Here is a 25,387-nt window from a genome sequence, read left to right as displayed (position 1 = left end):
GTGAATAAAACAAAATTCGATTGAATTGCACACTTTGTTAAAGTTATGTGAATTTTACCTCAATTTAAAATTTTAAACAATTAGAAAATAGAATTCTACAGAAAGAAAAAAGAAAGCCAGAGTGACCATATTAATATCAGATACAATAGACTTCAGAAAAAGGAATATCACTAAGAATAGTAAGAGATATTACAAAGTAAAAAAGGATTAGCAAGGCAAAGTAACAATCCTAAACACATACATACTCAACAAAAAAAGCTTTAAAATACATAAAGTAAAAACTGGCAAAAATGAAAGGCGAGTGGAAAAATCCACAACTATAATTGGAGACATCAATATTCCTCTCTCATTAACTGACAAACAGTAAGTCAATAAGATACAGAAGACCGAAACAACACTACCAATCTAATTATACTAAGTGACATTTATAGAACACTTAACCCAACAACAACAACAAAATACATTCTTTTCAAATGCACATGGAATATTCACCAAGACAGACCATTTTATGGTCCAAAGGTCAGGTTTTTCCATTTTTAAATTTATATTTTAGTTTTATATTTTTTAATGTAAAAGATCAGAAATCCCATCTCTATTCCTGGCTTCTGCTGAGATGATGGATTGAATCTATGAGTCAAAACCTTAGTCTTTTTATCAAATGCTTGTGCAGTAACACCCTGCTGTTCTCTCCATTAACACACTTTCTCATTTTTTGCAATATGGATAGGCTGAGCATTTTCCAAATCTGTAAGTTCTGGTTCCTTTTTGCTTAACAATTTCTTCTTCAAAATGTATCCCTCCTTTCCCATTTTACTATTAGCAATTAGAAAAAACAAGACCGTGTCTTCAACATTCTGTTTAGAAACCTCCTCAATTAAATATCCATGTTCATCACTTGTAAGACCTACTTGCCACAAAATATTAGAAAGCATTTCAGTCAAATTCTTTGCTACTTTATAGCAAGGATCACCTTGCCTCAAAACTCTTCCAGCCTCTACCCATTATCCAATTCTAAAGCCACTACCCCATATTTAAATATGTTACAGGAATTCCTCACTTTCTGGTACCAAAATCTGTATTGGTTTGCTAGGGCTGCCATAACAAAAGGCCACAGACTGGGAGGCTTAAACAACAGAAATTTATTTTCTCACAGTTCTAGAGGCTAAAAAGTCCAAAATAAAAGGTGCTGACATGACTGGTTTAACCTGAGGCTCTCACATAGGCTTGCAGATATCCACCTTTTTGCTCTGCCCTCACATGGTCTTTCCTTTGTGCATGTGCATTTCTCCTGTCTTTTTCTGTGTCCAAATTTCCTATTTATAAAGATGCCAGTCAGACTGGATAAGGGCCTATTCTAACGGCCTCATATTAAGTTAATCACCTCTTTAAAGGCCCCATCTCCAAATACAGTCATTAAGCTTTCAACATATGGACTTTGGGAGGACACAAGTCAGTCCATAACAATAGCAGAATATGTGTAGCAAAAGTATGCTTAAACTATAAAACAAAGATAAAAAACTTTAAAAGACCTAAATAAATGAAGAGATACATCATATTAGTGAAATGAAAAATTCAATACAGTTAAAATGTCAATTCTCCCCAAATTGATAATATAATCCCAATCAAAATCCAAGCAGAATTTTCTTATAAAAATTAAAGAGGTGATTCATAAAGTTACAGAGAACGCAAAAAATTAGTCAAAACCATTTTAGAAAAGCAAACAAGTTGGAGGTCACGTCCTACCTGGTTACAAAAGACTTACCATTTACAATTGTATCAAAAAGAATAAAATACCTAGAAATAAACTTAACCAAGGAGGTGAACGACCTGTACACTGAAAACTATAAGACACTAATGAAAGAAACTGAAGAGGACACAAATACACGGAAAGATAGTCAGTGCTCATGAATTGGAATAATTAATACTATGAAAATGCCCATACTACCCAAAGCAACATGCAGATTCAATGCAATTCCCACCAATATTCCAATGACATTTTTCACAGAAATAGAAAAAACAATCCTAAAGTTTGTATGGAACCACAAGAGACCCCAAACAGCCAAAGCAATCTTGGGAAAGAACAAAGTTGGAGGCATCATGCTCTCTGATTTCTAACTATGTTACAAAGCTATACTAATCAAGATAGTATGGCACTGGCATAAAAACAGACACATACGTCAGTGGAACAGGATAGAGAGCCCAGAAATAAACCCACACACCTATGGTCACTTAATTTTTGACAAAGGAGCCAGGAATATACATTGAGGAAAGGATAGTCTCTTCAATGAATGGTGCTGGTAAAACTGAACAGCCACATCAGAAGAATGAAAATGGACTACTACCTTACACCATAAACAGAAATTAACTCATAATGGATTAAAGATGTGAATGTAAGACCTGAAACTATAAAACTCTTGGAAGAAAACATAGGTGGTAAGCTCCATGACACAGGTTTTGGAGATGATTTTTTTGATTTGACACCAAAAGCAAAGGCAATAAAAGCAAAAATGAACAAAAAGGCCTACATTGAGCTAAAAAGCTTCCCCTCCTACACTGTTGGTGGGAATGCAAATTGGTGCAGCCACTATGGAAAACAGTATGAAGATTCCTCAAAAAACTAAAACTAAAAAAAAAAAAAACAAAAAAAAAAAAACTAAAAATAGAGTTATCATATGATCCAGCAATCCCACTCCTGGGCATATACCCAGACAAAACTATAATTTGAAAAGATACAGGCACCCCTATGTTCACAAAAGCACTGTTTACAACAGCCAAGACATGAAAACAACTTAAATGTCCATCAACATATGAATGGATAAAGAAGATGTGGATATATATACAATGCAATATTACTCGGCCATAAAAAAGAATGAAATAATGCCATTTGCAGCAATATGGATGGACCAAGAAATGATCATACCAAGTAAACTAAGTCAGAGAAAGACAAATATCACATGATATCACATAAGTGGAATCTCAAATATGACACAAATGAACATATCTATGAAACAAATCAGACTCACAGATATAGAGAATAGATTTGTGGTTGCCAAGGGGGAGGGGGTGGGTGAGGGAAGGATTGAGAGTTTGGGATTAGCAGACGCAAACTATTATATATAGGATGGATAAACAACAAGGTCCTACTGGGAACTGTATGCAATATACTGTGGTAAACCATAATGGAAAAGAATATGAAAAAGAATATATGTATGTATAACTGAACCTCTCTGCTGTACAGCAGAAATTAACACAACATTGCAAATCAACTATACTTCAACAAAAATTTTAAAAACAAATTAATTAATTAATTAATTAATTAATTAAAAGCTTCTGCACAGGAAAGGAAACCATCAACCAAAAATGAAGAGGTAACATACGGAATGGGAGAAAATATTTGCACATCGTATATGTGAGAAAGGGTTAATATCCCAAATACATGAAGAACTCACACAACTCAGCAAAATAATGATAATAATAATCATTCAATTAAAAACAGGCAGAATAGACATTTTTCCAAAGAAGACATACAGATGGCCAACAAGTACATGAAAAGGAACTCAACTCACTAGTTTTCAGAGAAATGCAAATCAAAACCACAAGGAGGTATCACCTTACACCTATCATCAAATGGCTATCACCAAAAAGATGAGATAACAAGTGATGGCGAGGATGTGGAGAGAAGGGAACTCTTATGCACCACTGCTGGGAGTGTAAACTGCTGCAGCCACTATGGAAAACAGTATGGAGGTTCCATAAAAAAATTAAAACTAGAAACTACCATATGATCCAGCAATCTCACGTCCCTGGTTTATCCCAAAGAAATGAAAACAGGATATTGAATAGGTATCTGCACTCCCATGTGCAATGCAGCATTATTCACAATAGCCAAGATGTGGAAACAACCTAAGTGTCCATCAAACAGATGAATGGATAATGATGTGGTATAGGTATACAATGGAATATCGTTCAGCCATGGGAAAGAAGGAAATCCTGCCATTTGTGACAACATAGATGGACCTTGAGAGCACTATGCTAAGCGAAATAAGCTGGACTGAGAAAAACAAATGCTGCATGGAATCACTTACATGTGGAATCTAAAAGACAAAGAAAGTCAAACTCATAGACACAGAGAGTAGAAACGTGGTTTCCAGGGGCTGGAGGATGGTGGGGAATATAGGGAGAAGTTGGTAAAAGGGTACAAACTTTCAGCTATAAGATAAATAAGGTCTCAGGATCTAGTGTAAAACATAGTGACTATAGTTGACAACACTATGTTGTGTAATTGAAATTTGCTCATCAAATGAAATGGTGAAATGTTCACACCAAAACAAACAAACAAAAAGATAACTATGTGAGGTATTGGGATGTGTTAGTTAACTAGATAGGGGAAATCCTTTCACAATGTATACATATATCAAATCACCACAGTGTACATGTTAAATACTTTACGGTTTTATTTGTCAATTATACCTCAATAAAGCTGAAATGAAATTTTTTTAAAACATCTATTGCAGAAAGTGAAAAAGAACATCCAGCTTCAAAAGATATTCAGGGGTTAAAAGTTTGTGTCTGAAACTTTGTTTTTGAGACAAGCCAAACAAGCATTCATGTAGGGGCAATTCTTTGTTTAAAAAATTTTTTTTGATCTGACCTGTAAAACCACTTCAAGTTAAATCAAAACTTTTACTTAAGATCTACTGTTTGGTACTGAACCTTCTTAGGAAACTTGGAAAAAAGAGAAAGCAGAGTACCTTCAGATTAGGCAGTCATCTATACAGAAACCAGCATGATAATAGCAGGAAGAACATCAGCTGTATATTTGTTTTAAAAAGGGAGGAAAGAAAAAAGAAACCTGAATTCAAATTTGGCTCAGTAAGCTATTTACAAACTATATGATCTTAGGCATAATATTTAACCTCTTAAAAGAGTCTATTTTCCTGGGCAAAATAATGACTGTAACATCTAACTTGCTGAATTGTGATAAGGATTAAAGATAAAATATGCAAAAATCTAGAGTATATAAATAATTGATACCATTAGAGAAAAATCCTTTGCCAAATGTGTGGCCAGGCACATAACAGATACTCAGTAAAAGGAGATATATTAAATAGTTATTCTCTGCCTAATTTTATATATGCATTTGATTTTAAAAAGGAACATGATCTAGTACAGGTCATGTGCCTGAGACTCTCTTGATACACAGGAGAGATTAAGCCCAGAGAGGAAGGAAGAGTCCTCTCAGGCACTGCTGATAACTAAGGGAAAAATAAACAGTCACACAGTACTTTTTCTAAAACGTAAAGAAAGCTTAAGAAGAAAAATAAATAAATGAAAGTATAAAAGGCAATATACCTCTAAAAGGACTTAGAGGTGCTCTCAGCATAGCATAAAGCTGGTGGGAGAAGCAGACTCAAGATTGTCACAGAAATTCTCCTTAACATCCTGAAGAAGAGGATTAAATAAAGACTTACCATGTATACAGAAATAAAATAGTATGGTATCAGTGAAAGTATAGACACAGATCAAAGGAGGAGACACAAAAATCTCTGGAGAAGAACAGAGTCAGAAACAGACTCAACTCAACGGAGAAGGACAGTCTTTTCAACAAGTGAAACGGAAATAGCCACTATTACAAATGTAAAGACAGAATGATCACTCATCAGGTACACCATTTTAAAACATTAACACAAAAAGTCTGACAGAACTTAATATAAAACCTAAAACTAGAAAATTTCTAGAATCAAACACAGGAGAAAATCTTTCTGACCTCGTGTTTGGCAAAGATTTCAGAGATATGACATAAAAAGCTTCATCCGTAAGAGAAAATACTGATAAACTGGATTTCATCAAAACTTAAAACCTCTGCTCTTCAAAAAGACTGTTAAGAAAATAAAAATCTCAGCAGAAGCAAGAACTACCATCCTGCAGCCTGTGGAACAACAACCACATTCACACAAAGAGAGACAAGATGAAAAGGAAGAGGGCTATGTACGAGATGAAGGAACAAGATAAAACCCCAGAAAAACAACTAAATGAAATGGAGATAGGCAATATTCCAGAAAGAGAATTCAGAATAATCATAGTGAAGATGATCCAGGACCTCGGAAAAAGAATGGAGGCAAAGATCGAGAAGATGCAAGAAATGTTGAACAAAGATCTAGAGGAATTAAAGAACAAACAAACAGAGATGAACAATACAATAAGTGAAATGAAAAATACACTAGAAAGAATCAATAGCAGAATAACTGAGGCAGAAGAACAGATAAGTGACCTGAAAGACAGAATGGTGGAATTCACTGCTGCAGAACAGAATAAAGAAAAAGAATGAAAAGAAATGAAGACAGCCTAAGAGACCTCAGGGGCAACATTAAACGCAACAACATTCGCATTATAGGGTCCCAGAAGGAGAAGAGAGAGAGAAAGGACCCGAGAAAATATCTGAAGAGATTATAGTCGAAAACTTCCCTAACATGGGAAGGGAAATAGCCACCCAAGTCCAGGAAGCACAGAGAGTCCCAGGGAGGATAAACCCAAAGAGAAACACGCCGAGACACATAGTAATCAAATTGGCAAAAATTAAAGACAAAGAAAAATTACTGAAAGCAGCAAGGGAAAAATGACAAATAACATACAAGGGAACTCCCATAAGGTTAACAGCTGATTTCTCAGCAGAATCTCTACAAGCCAGAAGGGAGGGGCATGATATACTTAAAGTGATGAAAGGTAAGAACCTACAACCAAGATTACTTTACCCAGCAAAGATCTCATTCAGATTTGACAGAGAAATCAAAAGCTTTACACACAAGGAAAAGCTAAGAGAATTCAGCACCACCAAACCATCTCTACAACAAATGCTAAAGGAACTTCTCTAAGTGGGAAACACAAGAGAAGAAAAGGACCTACAAAAACAAACCCAAAACAATTAGGAAAATGGTCATAGGAACACACATATCGATAATTACCTTAAACGTGAATGGATTAAATGCTCCAACCAAAAGACACAGGCTTGCTGAATGGATACAGAAACAAGACCCATATATATGCTGTCTACAAGAGACCCACTTCAGACCTAGGGACACATACAGTCTGAAAGTGAGGGGATGAAAAAAGATATTCCATGCAAATGGAACACAAAAGAAAGCTGGAGTAGCAATACTCATATCAGATAAAACAGACTTTAAAATAAAGAATGTTACAAGAGACAAGGAAGGACACTACATAATGATCAAGGGATCAATCCAAGAAGAAGATATAACAATTATAAATATATATGCACCCATCATACGACCACCTCAATACATAAGGCAATGCCTAACAGCTCTAAAAGAGGAAATCGACAGTAACACAATAATAGTGGGGGACTTTAACACCTCACTTACAACAATGGACAGATCATCCAAACAGAATTAATACGGAAACACAAGCTTTAAGTGACACAACAGACCAGATCAATTTAATTGATGTTTATAGGACATTCCATCCAAAAACAGCAGATTACACTTTCTTCTCAAGCGTGCACGGAACATTCTCCAGGATAGATCACATCTTGGGTCACAAATGAAGCCTCAGTAAATTTAAGAAAACTGAAATCATATCAAGCATCTTTTCTGAGCACAACGCTATGAGATTAGAAATCAATTACAGGGGAAAAAAACGTAAAAAACACAAACACAAGGAGGCTAAAAAATACGTTACTAAATAACCAAGAGATCACTGAAGATATTAAAGAGGAAATCAAAAAATACCTAGAGACAAATGACAATGAGAACACGACGATCCAAAACCTAGGGGATGCAGCAAAAGCAGTTATAAGAGGGAAGTTTATAGCTATACAAGCCTACATCAAGAAACAAGAAAAATCTCAAATTAACAATCTAACCTTACACCTAAAGGAACTAGAGAAAGAAGAACAAATAAAACCCAAAGTTAGCAGAAGGAAAGAAATCATAAAGATCAGAGCAGAAATAAATGAAACAGAAACAAAGAAAACAATAGCAAATATCAATAAAACAAAAAGCTGGTTCTTTGAGAAGATAAACAAAATTGATAAACCATTAGCCAGACTCATCAAGAAAGAGAGGGAGAGGACTCAAATCCATAAAATTAGAAATGAAAAGGAGAAGTTACAACAGACACCAAAGAAATACAAACCGTCCTTAGAGACTGCTACAAGCAACTCTATGCCAATAAAATAGACAACCTGGAAGAAATGGACAAATTCTTAGAAAGGTATAACCTTCCAAGACTGAACCAGAAAGAAATAGAAAATATGAACAGACCAATCAAAAGTAATGAAATTGAAACTGTGATTAAAAATCTTCCAACAAACAAAAGTCCAGGACCAGATGGCTTCACAGATGAATTCTATCAAACATTTACAGAAGAGCTAACACCCATCCTTCTAAAACTCTTCCAAAAAATTGCAGAGGAAGGAACACTCCCAAACCCATTCTATGAGGCCACCATCACCCTGATACCAAAACCAGAACAAAATACTACAAAAAAAGAAAATTACAGACCAATATCACTGATGAATATAGATGCAAAAATCCTCAACAAGATACTAGCAAACAGAATCCAACAACACATTAAAAGGATCATACACCATGATCAAGTAGAATTTATCCCAGAGATGCAAGGATTCTTCAATATACGCAAATCAATGTGATACACCATATTAACAAATGGAAGAATAAAAACCATACGATCATCTCAGTAGATGCAGAAAAAGCTTTTGACAAAATTCAACACCCATTTATGATAAGAACTCTCCAGAAAGTGGGCACAGAGGGAACTTACTTCAACATAATAAAGGCCATATACGACAAACCCACAGCAAACATCATTCTCAATGGTGAAAAACTGAAAGCATTTCCTCTAAGATCAGGAACGAGACAAGGATGTCCACTCTCACCACTATTATTCAACATAGTTTTGGAAGTCCTAGCCACGGCAATCAGAGAAGAAAAAGAAATAAAAGGAATACAAATTGGAAATGAAGAAGTAAAACTGTCACTGTCTGCAGATGACATGATACTATACATAGAGAATCCTAAAGATGCCACCAGAAAACTACTAGAGCTAATCAATGAATTTGGTAAAGTTGCAGGATACAAAATTAATGCACAGAAAACTCTTGCATTCGTATACACTCACGATGAAAAATCTGAAAGGGAAATTAAGGAAACACTCCCATTTACCACTGCAACAAAAAGAATAAAATACCTAGGAATAAACCTACTTAGGGAGACAAAAGACCTGTATGCAGAAAATTATAAGACACTGATGAAAGAAATGAAAGATGATTCAAACAGTTAGAGAGATATACAATGTTCTTGGATTGGAAGACTCAATATTGTGAAAATGACCATACTACCCAAAGCAATCTACAGATTCAATGCAATCCCTATCAAAGTACCAATGGCATTTTTTCCAGGACTAGAACAAAAAATATTAAAATTTGTATGGAGACACAAAAGACCCCGAATAGCCAAAGCAGTCTTGAGGGAAAAAAACGAAGCTGGAGGAATCAGACTCCCTGACATCAGACTATACTACAAAGCTACGGTAATCAAGACAATACGGTACTGGCACAAAAACAGAAATATAGATCAATGGAACAGGATAGAAAGCCCAGAGATAAACCCACGCCCCTATGGTCAACTAATCTATGACAAAGGAGGCAAGGATATACAGTGGAGAAAAGATAGTCTCTTCAATAAGTGGTGCTGGGAAAACTGGACAGGTACATGTAAAAGAATGAAATTAGAACACTCCCTAACACCATACACAAAAATAAACTCAAAATGGATTAGAGAGCTAAATGTAAGACCGGGCACTATAAAACTCTTAGAGGGAAAAATAGGAAGAACACTCTTTGACATAAATCACAGCAAGATCTTTTTTGATCCACCTCCTAGAGTAATGGAAATAAAAACAAAAATAAACAAATGGGACCTAATGATACTTAAAAGCTTTTGCACAGCAAAGGAAACCAGAAAGAAGACGAAAAGACAACCCTCAGAATGGGAGAAAGTATTTGCAAATGAATCATCAGACAAAGGATTAATCTCCAAAATATATTAACAGCTCATGCAGCTCAATATTAAAAAAACAAACAACCCAATCCAAAAATGGGAAGAAGACCTAAATAGACATTTCTCCAAAGAAGACATACAGATGGCCAAGAAGCACATGAAAATTTGCTCGACATCTCTAATTATTAGGGAAATGAAAATCAAAACTACAATGAGGTATCACCTCACACCAGTTAGGATGGCTATCATCAGAAAATCTACAAACAACAAATGCTGGAGAGGGTGTGGAGAAAAGGGAATCCTCTTGCACTGTTGGTGGGAATGTAAATTGATACAGCCACTATGGAGGACAGTATGGAGGTTCCTTAAAAAACTAAAAATAGAATTACCATATGACCCAGCAAGCCCACCACTGGGCAGATACCCAGAGAAAACCATAATTCAAAAAGACACATGCACCCCTATGTTCACTGCAGCACTATTTACAATAGCCAGGTCATGGAAGCAACCTAAATGCCCATTGACAGATGAATGGATAAAGAAGGTGTGGTACATATATACAATGGAATATTACTCAAGCCATAAAAAGGAACGAAATTGGGCCATTTGTAGAGACGTGGATGGATCTAGAGACTGTCATACAGAGTGAAGGAAGTCAGAAAGAGAAAAACAAATATTGTATATTAACGCATATATGTGGAACCTAGAAAATTGTACAGATGAACCGGTTTGTAGAGCAGATATTGAGACACAGATGTAGAGAACAAACGTATGGACACCAAGGGGGGAAGTGGCGGGGTGGTGGGGGTTGTGGTGTGATGATTTGGAAGATTGGGATTGACATGTACACACTGATGTGTATAAAATGGATAACTAATAAGAAAAAATAAATAAATATTTTTTTAAAAAGAAAATAAAAATCTCAACAACAGACTATGAGAAAATATTGTAAAACACTCAAGTGTTCAATGTAGTGGCACAACATGTCAGCAACTTACTCTCAAATCCTTTGAGGAAAAAAGTTCTTTGCACTATTTTTACAACATTTCTGTAAGTTTAAAATTATTTCAAAAGAAAAGTTAAACAAGAAAATAGAAATCAGAATTTAAAAAAGAGAAAAACATGAATGGATATTTTATTTTGAAATTGTCTTGATAAGAGGTACAAAACACAGAAGTCAGGAAGGAAAAAATCGAGTAATTTTGACTATGCAAAAAGTAAAAGCTTCGGCATGGCAAAAATAAATGTACCAAATAAAAAAACAAATTGGGGGGAAAGTATCTGTAATAACAAACAATGATAATTTCCTTAATTGGAAAACCATAACCCAATAAAAGACATAAACAGCAGTTTTCAAAAGCAGAAATTCAAATAACCAATAAATTTAGGAAAGTAAGTCCTATCTTACTCATAAAGAAATGTAAACCAAAACCAGAAGATAAAATTTTCATTTAATAGAATAAGTTTTAACGTTCGTTAATACTCAAGACTAATGAGAACAGGGAAACAGAGAAACAACATTTACTGTTCGTGGGACTAAATATTAGTACTCAACTGAGAAAGGAAATTTGGCCAAGTTCATTGAAATATAAAATGCACATTTTGGTTGTTACCAGGTCCTGGTTATCGTAAACAGTGCTGCAATAAACATTGGGGTACATGTGTCCCTTTGAATTACGGTTTTCTCAGGGTATATGCCCAGTAGTGGGATTGCTGAGTTATATGGTAGTTCTATTTTTAGTTTTTTAAGGAACCTCCATACTGTTCTCCATAGTGGTTGTACCAATTTTCATTCCCACTGACAGTGAAGGAGAGTTCCCATCTGTAGAGATGTGGATGGACCTGGAGTCTCATACACAGTGAAATAAGCCAGAAAGAAAAAAACCAAATATCATATATTAACGCAAATATATGTACTCTAGAAAAATGGTACAGATGAACCTATTTGCAGGGCAGGAATAGAGACACAGATGTAGGGAACGGACAAGGGGACACAGTGGGGGAAGGAGAGGGTGGGATGAATTGGGAGATTAGGAATGACATATATGCACTACCACGTGTAAAACAGATAGCTAGTGGAAACATGCTATAAAGCACAGAAGCTCAGCTCGGTGCTCTGTCACGACCTAGATGGGTGGGATGGGGGTGGGGGTGGAAGGGAGGTCCAAGAGGTAGGGGATAGATGTATACACATAGCTGACTCACTTCATTGTACAGCAGAAACTAACTAACACAACATTGTAAAGCAATTATACTCCAATAAAAAAACATTTGAAAAAAATTAAATTCACATATTTTACTCAACAATACCACTACTAGAAATGTATGCAACGGATAAAAATATACTCAAATATATGTAACGAGGAAGTTCAAAGCAGTGTTTTTTCTTTATAACTAAAAATAGTCATAACAATATGAACACTGATCAGAAGAAGATGCCTTTACATCAGGCAAAGGATGGTACACTCACACAATTCAATACTGTATCACCGTAAGAAAGAAAAAGGCAGATCTGTATGTGCTTAATAGGTAAACAGCTCTAAGGTACATAACATATATGATAATAATGGTGAAAAAAATACCGATTCAAAACCATAAGTATAATGATCCCATTTATGAAAATTTTAGGAACATAAGAATATATATAAACACATACATACATATACACACAGAGACATGCATGTCTGTATGTGTGTGTATTAGTATATGCTATAAACATTTTCAAAAAACTAGAGAAGCAGTAGTTAACCACTGAGGAGAGGGACTGGAAAAGTGAAGAAAGGTAGACTTATTATTTCATTCTTTTGTTTACCATTTTCACCTTTTACTATTTCATCATTCTGTCTTTCAATATGTAATTTAAAAAGTCTATTCACAATGAATTCAATTGTTTTACCCAAAATTTCTGTGGCTGTTACAAATATTGTTTGTGGAATTTTCTTTTTTAATTCGTGCTTTCAATAATTTTGAAAATACATTACCTGAAATGGTTTGACAGGGACATTTACTTCAGTTGCAGGTGGGGGTTTTGGGATGCTTTCAATCAATTCCAAAATCCCTTGCAGTTTTTTATCTGAGATTTGTAAAGAAACCAGTGGTAAGTTTCCAAAAATCTTGAATCTGTTTCAAAAAGACAGAAATCATTATAAAAAGATGACTGTTCATCTTAAATTATCTAAGAATAATAAAATGTGATTTTAAGTACTAAATATTATCTACACAGTCCATGGGACAAATTATCTCACAATCTACAGTCAAATTCCCATCATTTTACCTTATTAACCAATCTCATTAGCTGAACTAACGTCATTATTTTTCAAAGGCTTATTTTCTATTGTTATTATGTTTACTATCCCTCTACTATTTTGCCAATGCCAGTTGACAATTACTATTTATGAAGTGTTTATTACAGACAGGCATTAAGGAAAGCACTTGATATGCATTATCATAAATAATTCTCACACCTATGACGCAGACAACCTATTTCTGCTTTCTGTTTCTTATAAGTTCCCATATGTACATGGTTCCTATCAGGAAACTAAGGTTGGCAAGTACAAATAACTTGTCCGAGAGATTATATATTTAAAACCAGGTTTAAAAATCAGATCTGAAAGAAAAATCACACTCATATAAGTAGATGAATGTAACAAAATCCAACACCCATTCACCATAAGAACTCACAGTAAACTAGAACAAAGAAGAACTACCTCAACTTGATGACGAATATCTTTGAAAAACTTACAACTAACATCATACTTAATAGTGAGAAACTCAATATTTTCCCACTAAGATTAGGGACAAAACAAAGATTTCCCTCTCACCACTCCATTTCAACATCACACTGAAAGTCCTTAAATGCAGTAAGCCAAGAAAAGAAAATAAAAAGCATACAGATTGGTAAAGAAGACATAAAACTGTCTTTGTTCACGTACGACATGATCATCTATGTAAATTATCTAGAAAAAAATTCCTGAAACTAATAAGCCAAAACAGCAAAGCTGTAGGATATGAGGTTAATATGTAATAGTGAATTACTTTCTTATATACCAACAATGGACAAGTATAATCTAAAATTAAAAATATAATACCATTTACATTAGCACCCCAAGAAAGTAATACTTAGGTATAAATCTAACAAAATAAATACAAGATCTATATGAGGAAAACCGTAAAACTCTGATAATAAAGAACTAAATAAATGAGGAAATATTCCACATTCAAGGGTAGGAAGATTCAATCTGTCAAGATGTCAGTTCATCCCAAACTGATCTATATAGATTCAGTGCAATCACAATCAAAATCCCATCAAGTTATTTAATGGATATTGACAAACTGATTCTAAAGTTTAAATTGGAGGGGCAGAAGACCCAGAATAGCCAACATAATACTGAAGAAGAGCAAGGTTGGAGGGTTGATATTCCCTGACTCAAGACTTACTGTAAAGCTACACTAAGCAAGATGCTGTGCTATTGGCAAAAGAATAGACAAACAGATCAATGGAAGAGAACAATGGAATAGAATAGAGAGTGCAGATATAGACCTCCATAAATATAGTCTACTGAATCGCTTACAAAGGACTTAAGGCAAAATAATGGAGCAAAGACATTCTCTTCAACAAATGGTGCTGTAATAAATGAATATCCACATGCAATAATTAATTCAGACAGGCCTTACACCCTTCACAAAAGCTAATACAAAGTGGATCACAGACCTAAATTTAAAATGCAATACGATAAAACTCCAAAAAGATAAATCAAAGAAAACCTAGATGACCTTTTTAGATACTTTTTAGATGATCACTTTTTAGATACAACACAAAGGCACAATTTATGAAAAAAATAATTGATAAACTGGATTTGATTAAAATTTAAAACTTCTGGGACTTCCCTGGCAGTCCAGTGGTTAAGACACCACGCTTCCACTGCAAAGGGCACAGGTTTGATCCCTGGTCGGGGAACTAAGATCCCACATGCCGGGGCCAAAAAAAATTAAAAACTTCTGCTCTACAAAAGACAATGACAAGAGAATTAGAAGACAAGCCACAGAGTGGGAGAAAATATTTGCAAAAGATAGAACTCATACAGAACTATTATCCAAAAAGTTCAAAAAAATTTTTTTTTAATTTATTTTCTTATACAGCAGGTTCTTATTAGTTACCCATTTTATACACATCAGTGTATACATGTCAATCCCAATTTCCCAATTCATCCCACCACCACCCCCACCCCCCGCCACTTTCTCCCTTTGGTGTCCATATGTTTGTTCTCTACATCTGTGTCTCTACTTCAGCCCTGCAAACCGGTTCATCTGTACCATTCTTCTAGGTTCCACATATATGCGCTAATATACGATATTTGTTTTTCTCTTTCTGACGTACTTCACTCTGTATGACAGTCTCTAGATCCATCCACGTCTCTACAAATGACCCAATTTCATTCCTTTTAATGGCAGAGTAATATTCCATTGTATATATGTACCACACCTTCTTTATCCAATTGTCTGTCCATGGCCATTTAGCTTGCTGCCATGACCTGGCTATTGTAAATAGTGCTGCAATGAACATTGGGGTGCACATATCTTTCTGAATTATGGTTTTCTCTGGGTATATGCCCAGTAGTGGGATTGCTGGGTCATATGGTAATTCTATTTTTAGTTTTTTAAGGAACCTCCATACTGTCCTCCATAGTGGCTGTATCAATTTACATTCCCACCAACAGTGCAAGAGGGTTCCCATTTCTCCACACCCTCTCCAGCATTTATTGTTTGTAGATTTTCTGATGAGGCCCATTCTAACTGGTGTGAGGAGGTATCTCATTGTAGTTTTGATTTGCATTTCTCTAATAATTAGTGATGTCGAGCAGCTTTTCATGTGCTTCTTAGCCATCTGTATGTCTTCTTTGGAGAAATGTCTATTTAGGTCTTCTGCCCATTTATGGATTGGGTTGTTTTTTAATATTGAGCTGAATGAGCTGTTTATATATTTTGGAGATTAATCCTTTGTCAGTTGATTTATTTGCAAATATTTTCTCGCACTCTGAGAGTTGTCTTTTCGTCTTCTTTACGGTGTCCTTTGCTGTGCAAAAGCTTTTAAGTATCATTAGGTCCCATTTGTTTCTTTTTGGTTTTATTTCCTTTACTCTAGGAGGTGGATCAAAAAAGATCTTGCTGTGATTTATGTCAAAGAGTGTTCTTCCTATTTTTTCCTCCAAGAGTTTTATAATGTCCAGTCTTACATTTAGGTCTCTAAGCCATTTTGAGTTTATTTTTGTGTATGGTGTTAGGGAGTGTTCTAATTTCATTCTTTTACATGTACCTGTCCAGTTTTTCCAGCACCACTTATTGAAGAGACTGTCTTTTCTCCACTGTATATCCTTGCCTCCTTTGTCATAGATTAGTTGACCATAAGGGCGTGGGTTTATCTCTGGGCTTTCTATCCTGTTCCATTGATCTATATTTCTATTTTTGTGCCAGTACCGTATTGTCTTGATTACCGTAGCTTTGTAGTATAGTCTGATGTCAGGGAGTCTGATTCCTCCAGCTTCGTTTTTTTCCCTCAAGACTGCTTTGGCTATTCAGGGGTTTTTTGTGTCTCCATACAAATTTTAATATTTTTTGTTCTAGTCCTGGAAAAAATGCCATTGGTAATTTGATATGGATTGCATTGAGTCTGTAGATTACTTTAGGTAGTATAGTCATTTTCACAATATTGATTCTTCCAATCCAAGAACATGGTATATCCCTCCAACTGTTTGAATCATCTTTAATTTCTTTCATCAGTGTCTTATAATTTTCTGCATACAGGTTTTTTGTCTCCCTAGGTAGGTTTATTCCTAGGTATTTTATTCTTTTTTTTGCAGTGGCAAATGGCAGTGTTTCCTGAATTTCTCTTTCAGATTTGTCATCATTTGTGTATAGGAATGCAAGAGATTTCTGTGCATTAATTTTGTATCCTGCAACATTACCAAATTAATTGATTAGCTCTAGTAGTTTTCTGGTGGCATCTTTAGGATTCTCTATGTATAGTATCATGTCATCTGCAAACAGTGACAGTTTTACTTCTTCTTTTCTAATTTGTATTCCTTTTATTTCTTTTTCTTCTCTGATTGCCATGGCTAGGACTTCCAAAACTATGTTGAATAATAGTGGTGAGAGTGGACATCCTTGTCTTGTTCCTGATCTTAGAGGAAATGCTTTCAGTTTTTCACCATTGAGAATGATGCTTGATGTGGTTTTGTCATATATGGCCTTTATTATGTTGAGGTAGGTTCCTTCTATGCCCACTTTCTGAAGAGTTTTTATCATAAATGGGTGTTGAATTTTGTCAAAAGCTTTCTCTGCATCTACTGAGATGATCATATGGTTTTTATTCTTCCATTTGTTAATATGGTGTATCACATTGATTGATTTGCATATACTGAAGAATCCTTGCATCTCTGGGATAAATCCCACTTGATCATGGTGTATGATCCTTTTAATGTGTTGTTGGATTCTGTTTGCCAGTATTTTGTTGAGGATTTTTGCATCTATATTCATCAGTGATATTGGTCTGTAATTTTCTTTTTTTCTAGGATCTCTGTCTGCTTTTTGGTATCAGGGTGATGGTGGCCTCATAGAATGATTTTGGGAGTGTTCTTTCCTCTGCAATTTTTTGGAAGCATTTAGAAGGATGGGTGTTAGCTCTTCTCTAAATGGTTGATAGAATTCACCTGTGAAGCCATCTGGTCCTGGGCTTTTGTCTGTTGGAAGATTTTTAATCACAGTTTTCAATTTCATTACTTGTGATTGGTCTGTTCATATTTTCTATTTCTTTCTGGTTCAGTCTTGGAAGGTTATACCTTTCTAAGAATTTGTCCATTTCTTCCAGGTTGTCCATTTTATTGGCAGAGTTGCTTGTAGTAGTCTCTTAGGATGCTTTGTATTTCTGCAGTGTCTGTTGTAACTTCTCCTTTTTCATTTCTAATTTTATTGATTTGAGTCCTCTCCCTCTTTTTCTTGATGAGTCTGGCTAATGGTTTATCTTCTCAAAGAACCAGCTTTTAGTTTTATTGATCTTTGCTAATTGTTTTCTTGTTTCTATTTCGTTTATTTCTGCTCTGATCTTTATGATTTCTTTCCTTCTGCTAACTTTGGGTTTTGTTTGTTCTTCTTTCTCTAGTTCCTTTAGGCGTAAGGTTTGATTGTTTATTTGAGATTTTCCTTGTTTCTTTTGGTAGACTTGCATTGCTATAAACTTCCCTGTTAGAACTGCTTTTGCTGCATCCCATAGGTTTTGGATCATCGTGTTTTCATTGTAATTTGTCTCTAGGTATTTTTTGATTTCCTCTTTGATTTCTGCAGTGATCTCTTGGTTATCTAGTAACGTATTCTTTAGCCTCCATGTGTTTGTGTTTTTTACGTTTTTTTCCCTGTAATTGATTTCTAATCTCATAGTGTTGTGGTCAGAAAAGATGCTTGATATGATTTCAATTTTCTTAAATTTACTGAGGCTTGATTTGTGACCCAAGATATGATCTATCCTGGAGAATGTTCCATGCACACTTGAGAAGAAAGTGTAATGTGCTGTTTTTGGATGGAATGTCCTATAAATATCAATTAAATCGATCTGGTCTATTGTGTCATTTAAAGCTTGTCTTTCCTTATTAATTTTCTGTTTGGATGATCTGTCCATCGGTGTAAGTGAGGTGTTAAAGTCCCCCACTATTATTGTGCTATTGTCTATTTCCTCTTTTATAGCTATTAGCAGTTGCCTCATGTATTGAGGTGCTCCTATGTTGGGTGCATATATATTTATAATTGTTATATCTTCTTCTTGGATTGATCCCTTGATCATTATGTAGTGTCCTTCCTTGTCTCTTATAACATTCTTTATTTTAAAGTCTATTTTATCTGATATGAGTATAGCTACTCCAGCTTTCTTTTGATTTCCATTTGCATGGAATATCTTTTTCCATCCCCTTTCAGTCTGTATGTGTCCCTAGGTCTGAAGTGAGTCTCTTGTAGACAGCATATATATGGGTCTTGTTTTTGTATCCATTCAGCGAGCCTGTGTCTTTTGGTTGGAGCATTAAATCCATTCTCGTTTAAGGTAATTATCGGTATGTATGTTCCTATTACCATTTTCTTAATTGTTATGCGTTTGTTATTGTAAGTCCTTTTCTTCTCTTGTGTTACCCACTTAGAGAAGTTCCTTTAGCATTTGTTGTAGAGATGGTTTGGTGGTGCTGAATTCTCTCAGCTTTTGCTTGTTTGTAAAGCTTTTGATTTCTCCGTCGAATCTGAATGACATCCTTGCCAGGTAGAGTAATCTTGGTTGTAGGTCTTCCCTTTCATCACTTTAAATATGTCATGCCACTCCCTTCTGGCTTGTAGAGATTCTGCTGAGAAATCAGCTGTTAACCTTATGGGAGTTCCCTTGTATGTTATTTGTCATTTTTCCCTTGTTGATTTCAATAATTTTTCTTTGTCTTTAATTTTTGTCAGTTTGATTACTATGTGTCTCGGCGTGTTTCTCCTTGGGTTTATCCTGCCTGGGACTCTCTGCGCTTCCTGGACTTGGGTGGCTATTTCCTTTCCCATGTTAGGGAAGATTTTGACTATAATCTCTTCTCATATTTTCTCAGGTCCTTTCTCTCTTCTCTTTCTGGGACCCGTATAATGCGAATGTTGTTGCATTTAATGTTGTCCCAGAGGTCTCTTAGGCTGTAGGCTGTCTTCATTTCTTTCCATTCTTTTTTCTTTATTCTGTTCCATGGCAGTGAATTCCACCATTCTGTCTTCCAGGTCACTTATCCGTTCTTCTGCCTCAGTTATTCTGCTACTGATTCCTTCTAATGTATTTTTCATTTCAGTTATTGTACTGTTCGTCTCTGTTTGTTCTTTAATTCTTCTAGGTGTTCTTTAATTCTTCTAGGTCTTTGTTAAACATTTCTTGCATCTTCTTGACCTTTGCCTCCATTCTTTTTTTGAGGTCTTGGATCATCTTCACTATCATTATTCTGAATTCTTCTTCTGGAAGGTTGCCTATCTCCATTTCATTTAGTTATTTTTCTCGGGTTTTATCTTGTTCCTTCATCTGGTACATAGCCCTCTGACTTTTCATCTTGTCTATCTTTCTGTGAATGTGGTTTTTGTTCCACAGGCTGCAGGACTGTAGTTCTTCTTGCTTCTGCTGTCTGCGCTCTGGTGGATGAGGCTATCTAAGAGGCTTGTGCAAGTTTCCTGATGGGAGGTACTGTTGGTGGTGGGTAGAGCTCTCAAAGAATATTTAAAGCTCAATAATAAGAAGACAATCTGGTTGAAAAATGGACCAAAGATCTTAAGAGACACTTCATCAAAGAAGATACATAGATAGCAAATAAGCAAAGATGTTCCACATTATATATAATCAGAGAAACAAAAATCAAAATAAGAATAATGAGATACTACTACACACCTACTATAATAACCAAAATCAGGAATACTGACAACACCAAATAATGGCAAGGATGTGGAGCAGCAGGAACTCACAATCACTGATGACTGAAATGCAAAAGGGTATAGCCACTTTGGAAGACAGTCTGGAAGTTTGTTACAAAACTAAAGATACTCTTACCATACGACCCAGCAATTGTGCTCCTTGATATTTACCCAAAGGAATTTAAAGTTATGTCCCCACAAACACCTGCACATGGATGTTTATAACAGCTTTACTCATAATTTTATATGAATCAAGTTTATCCACAAAAATTTTATATTCTAATTTTATCGCCAAAACTTGGAAGCAACCAAGATGTTCTGCAGTAGGTAATGGATAAACAAACTGTGATACATCAGATAATGGAATATTATTCAGCACTAAAAAAAAATGAGCTCTCAAGTCATGAAATGACAGGAGAAACCTTAAATGCATATTACTAAGTGAAAGATGTCAATGTGAAAAGCCTTTCTCTTCTATAATTCCAACTATATGACATTCTGGAAAAGGCAAAACTATGGACACAGTAAAAAGATCAGTGCTTGCTAGGGCTTGAGTGTGACAGGGGAGGGATGAACAGAAGATTTCTAGGGCAGTAAGAATACTCTGTATGATAAACTCTATATGATACTATAATGATGGCTACATATCATGCATTTGTCCAAACCCATTCAAGGTACAACACCAAGAGTGAACCATAATGTAAACTATAGACTTTGGGTAATTATGATGTGTAAATGTCGGTTTATCAATTCTAACAAATGTACCACTAGGTGGGGGATGTTGTTAATGGGAAGGCTATGCATGGGTGGATGCAGGGGGTGTATGGGCAATCTCTGTAGCTTCCTATCAACTTTTTTGTGACACTAAAACTGTTGCAATATGAAGAAAGTCTTTAAAAAGTAATAATAATTTTAAAAGAGACTGACATCAAAGAGAGAATAAGTTTTCGTTCACCATTTTTATCCCTGCATTTTTATAACTTACTTTTTCTATCACACACAATGACTGCTAAAAAATACCTGAATTCCTGAGAAAATTATAAGCTTTCTTTTACCTCTAGTAACCTAAATATTTGTAACTAATCCCATACATCCTAATTTAACAGGTACATATTATAGATCTGTCTCATTAATGTACCTAAACTTCTTTTCAATATCTTTAAATACACCAGCTTAACAACCTGAGGATGACAGGTGCCAAAATACTACCTACCAAATAACAGAGGATTTCCTTTTATCTGCCTTAAACTTTTTAAGCTCAAACTTCAAAGGAAGTTGCCTGATACTTGTAGAGTTCCAGGATTTTATATAATGTCATATCCACTTTATATTGCTCACAACTTACAAAACTGAAATCAAATGCTTCTCAGATTTCATCTTTCTAAATCATTATAGTTTCTGCTTGTGATTATTTTAGGCACAATTTTCTGGTCCTAACTTATAGCCATTTTAGTATCATAAGAATACGAGTACAAAAGGCTTTCCTGGTGTCTTCTCCCTTTACTGGTTGTGTCTGGCTGTAATGCACTGAACCAGAGTTTGGCAAAATATGCCCAAGGATTAATCCAGCCTGCTGCTTATTTTTGTAAATAAAGTATTAACTGGAATACAGCCATGCCCACTTACTATGTACTGTTTATAGCTGCTTTCATGCTCATATAGCAGAGTTGAGTAGTTGTGACAGACAATACAACTTCAAGCCTAAAACATTTAATATCTGGCCCTTTAAAGAAAAAGTTTGCTGACTGTTACACTGGATTAATCTCTCATACTCTTGCATTCCATTATCTGTCTATATATAGACATTTTAACCAACTGCTTTAATTTCTGCTAGGCTATACATATTCCCTACATTACAGGACATAAATTCTCCCTAATCATAGACTAACAGAGCAATCTAAAGCAAGGGAAGTTAGCCATTTCTTCTCTCAGAGTAGTATCACCTTCTTTTTTTGGTACCCTGTAACATCCTAGATTCTAGCATACTTAAGTATAAAATGCTGAAAAAAAATCTATTCGTAACCATGTTTGCAACAGGAAATGACATACATCTTTGTCCTTTCTCACATACTGACAAACTTTAAAAGAAATATCAGACAACAGTAAATAGGCAGGAGGACACTTGGGAAGGAAGCCAAAGAACCTAAGCATGTCTAAAATTAACCTATACCTAATGCTTGATTGTTAACAACAGCAAAATGTATAGAATGGTTTTCTTTCCTCCTCTCTTTCTCAAACCAAATTCCTGGCATTCCTCTGCTTTAAGACACTCAGAGTCCCAGTTTGATATTCTTGAATGAGGAAGTCTAAGAGAATGAGAGTAAACTGCACAATGTTTTCTAGAGAATTGAGTCCTATAATTTGAAAGGCAAAAAAAAAAAAAAAAAAAAAAAAAAATGAGCATTCTCTTCTTGCCTCTCTAGTAACAATTTCACTTAGATTGTTTGGTAGTTGTTAGATGTGTCTTTCTCTAAATTTTAAAATAGATCTGTGGCTGAGGTTTGAATGTTTGCAAGGGAGAGAAAAATTACTGGTGGAAAGAAAAGGTGAAAGGGCTAGCTACAGTCTTAAACTATTTAGGACTAAATCAGCTAAATAGTCTAGTCTAATTTAACAGACTTCTATATTTAGGATACTGGGCTCAAAGCATCAGTCAGCTAACAATAAAATATAAAGATCTTGGTAAAAGCAAACACATGATAAATATAAAATCAAGTATTATGATTTTTTATTGTAACTTCACCTTTTATTTTCTACAGGATTTAAAAGACAAATGCATGAAAATATAAATCTGGCCTAACGGGTACAATATATAATAGAGATATAATTTGTGACATCAATGACATAAAATGGAGGGGGTGGAGCAATAAATAGTAGAGTTTTTGTATGCAATTAAAGTTAAGTTGGTGTCAATTTTTAAAAAATTGTCAACTTTACAACGTTATAGATAATCTCCATGATAACTAAAAAGAAAATATCTATAGAACATGCATATGTGGAAAAGAGAAGGGCAACAAAACACGTCAGAACAAAAAATCAACTAAACACAAACGAAGGCCATAACAGAGGAAAGAAGGGACAAAAAAGCTATAAGACATACAGAAAGTAAATAACAAAATGACAAAATTAATGTGTTCCCCATCACTATTTATTTTAAACATAATGGTTTAAACTTCACAAAGATATAAACTGACAGAATGAATTAAAAAAAAAACGGATCAAACTATATGATGTCTGCAAGAGACTGACTTTAGATCTAAGGACACAAATAGTTTGAAAGTGAAAGATATTCTATGCAATAATATCCAAAAGCAAGCAGGAATGGCTACAGTATCAGTCAAACCAGACTGTAGGTCAAAACCTGTTACAAGAGACAAAAGACATTATTTAATAAAAAGTCACTTCATCAAGAAGATATAACAATTAGAAACATATATGCACCAAACATCAGAGCTCAAAAATATATGAAATATTGACAGAGTTGAGGGAAGAAATAGCTCTACAATAACATGAAAATTCAATACCCCACTTTCAATAACTGATAGAACAACCAGAGAAAAGATCAATAAGGAAATAGAGGACTAGAACAACACTGTCAACAAACATAAACAAAACACTCCTCCATCAACAGCAGAATACACATTTTTCCATACATGTACATAGAATATTCTCCAGGATAGACCGAATTTTAGGTCATAAAACAAGAGTCAAAAATTTTTTAAAGATTGAATAGAAAGCATCCTTTCTAATCACAATGGAATGAAACCGGAAATCAACAGCAGAATGAAAAATGTAAAATTACAAATATGTAGAAATTAACACATTTATTGTTAATGAGTCAAAGAAGAAATCGCCACGGAAATAAAAAAATATCTTGAGACAAGTGAAAATGAAAACACAACATACCAAAATTTATAGCATACAGCAAAAACCGTGCTGAGGGAAATTTATAGCTATAAACACTTATATTGAAAAAGAAAGATCTCAAATCAGCAACCTAACTTCATGCCTTAAAGAACTAAAAAAGGAGCAAACTAAACCAAAAGTTAGCAGAAGTAAGGAAATACAGATTAGAGCAGAGAGAGAGAAAATAGAGAATTGAAAAATAATTGAAAAAAAATCAACAAGAGTTTGTTCTTCAAAAAGATGAACAAAACTGAAGAACCTTTAGGTAGATTGAGATAAAGACAGAAAAGACTCAACTGAAATCAGAAATGATAGTGGAGATATCACTATCAATCCTACAGAAATAGGAAGGATTTTATGCCAACAAATTGGATAACCTAAATAAAGTGGACAAATTCCTAGAAACACACATCTATCAACACTGAATTTTGAAGGAACAGAAAATCTAGATAGACCTATAACTAATATGGAGAGTGAATCAGTAATCAAAAATCTCACAACAAATAAAAGCCTATGATCAGATGGTTTCACGAGTGAATTCTACCAAACATTTAAAGAATTAACACAAATTTTTCTCAAACTCTTCCTGGAAACTAAATAGAAAGGAATACTTCCTAACTCATTTTAAGGACAGCATTACTCTGATACCAAAACCAGACAAAGATACTACAAGAAAAGAAAACTACAGATCAATATCCCTTATGAACACTGATGCAAAAATCTCCAAAAAAACACTAGGAAACAAAATTCAACATTATATTAAAAGGATTATACACCATGACCCAGTAGGATTTAACCCTGGAACGGAAGAATGGTTCAACATATGAAAACAGATCAATGTAATACACCACCTTAACAAAATGAAGGGACAAAATAACACATGATCATCTCAAATGATGAAAAAGCATTTGGAAAATGCAACATGTTTCCATAATAAAAACACTCAAAAACTAGAAATAGAAGGAAACTACCTCAAAATAATAAAGGTC

General features: G+C 34.7%; 1 protein-coding gene across 3 annotated transcripts in view; it reads right to left on the bottom strand.

Annotated features, from left to right (window-relative positions):
• VPS13A (vacuolar protein sorting 13 homolog A) overlaps nt 1-25,387 on the bottom strand; it is a 259,530-nt gene that overhangs the window by 158,205 nt on the left and 75,938 nt on the right. For all 3 annotated transcript variants that reach the window (XM_036854831.1, XM_036854832.1, XM_036854830.1), the window contains exon 23: nt 13,019-13,157. In XM_036854831.1, coding sequence (XP_036710726.1) covers nt 13,019-13,157 — 139 coding nt within the window. The remainder of the gene's footprint in view (nt 1-13,018; nt 13,158-25,387) is intronic.

This window comes from Balaenoptera musculus, chromosome 6 (assembly GCF_009873245.2).
Source record: "Balaenoptera musculus isolate JJ_BM4_2016_0621 chromosome 6, mBalMus1.pri.v3, whole genome shotgun sequence".
Taxonomy (NCBI): Eukaryota; Metazoa; Chordata; class Mammalia; order Artiodactyla; family Balaenopteridae; genus Balaenoptera; species Balaenoptera musculus.
Note: the sequence above shows the minus strand (reverse complement) of the source record. Positions and strands in the feature narration are given on the sequence as shown.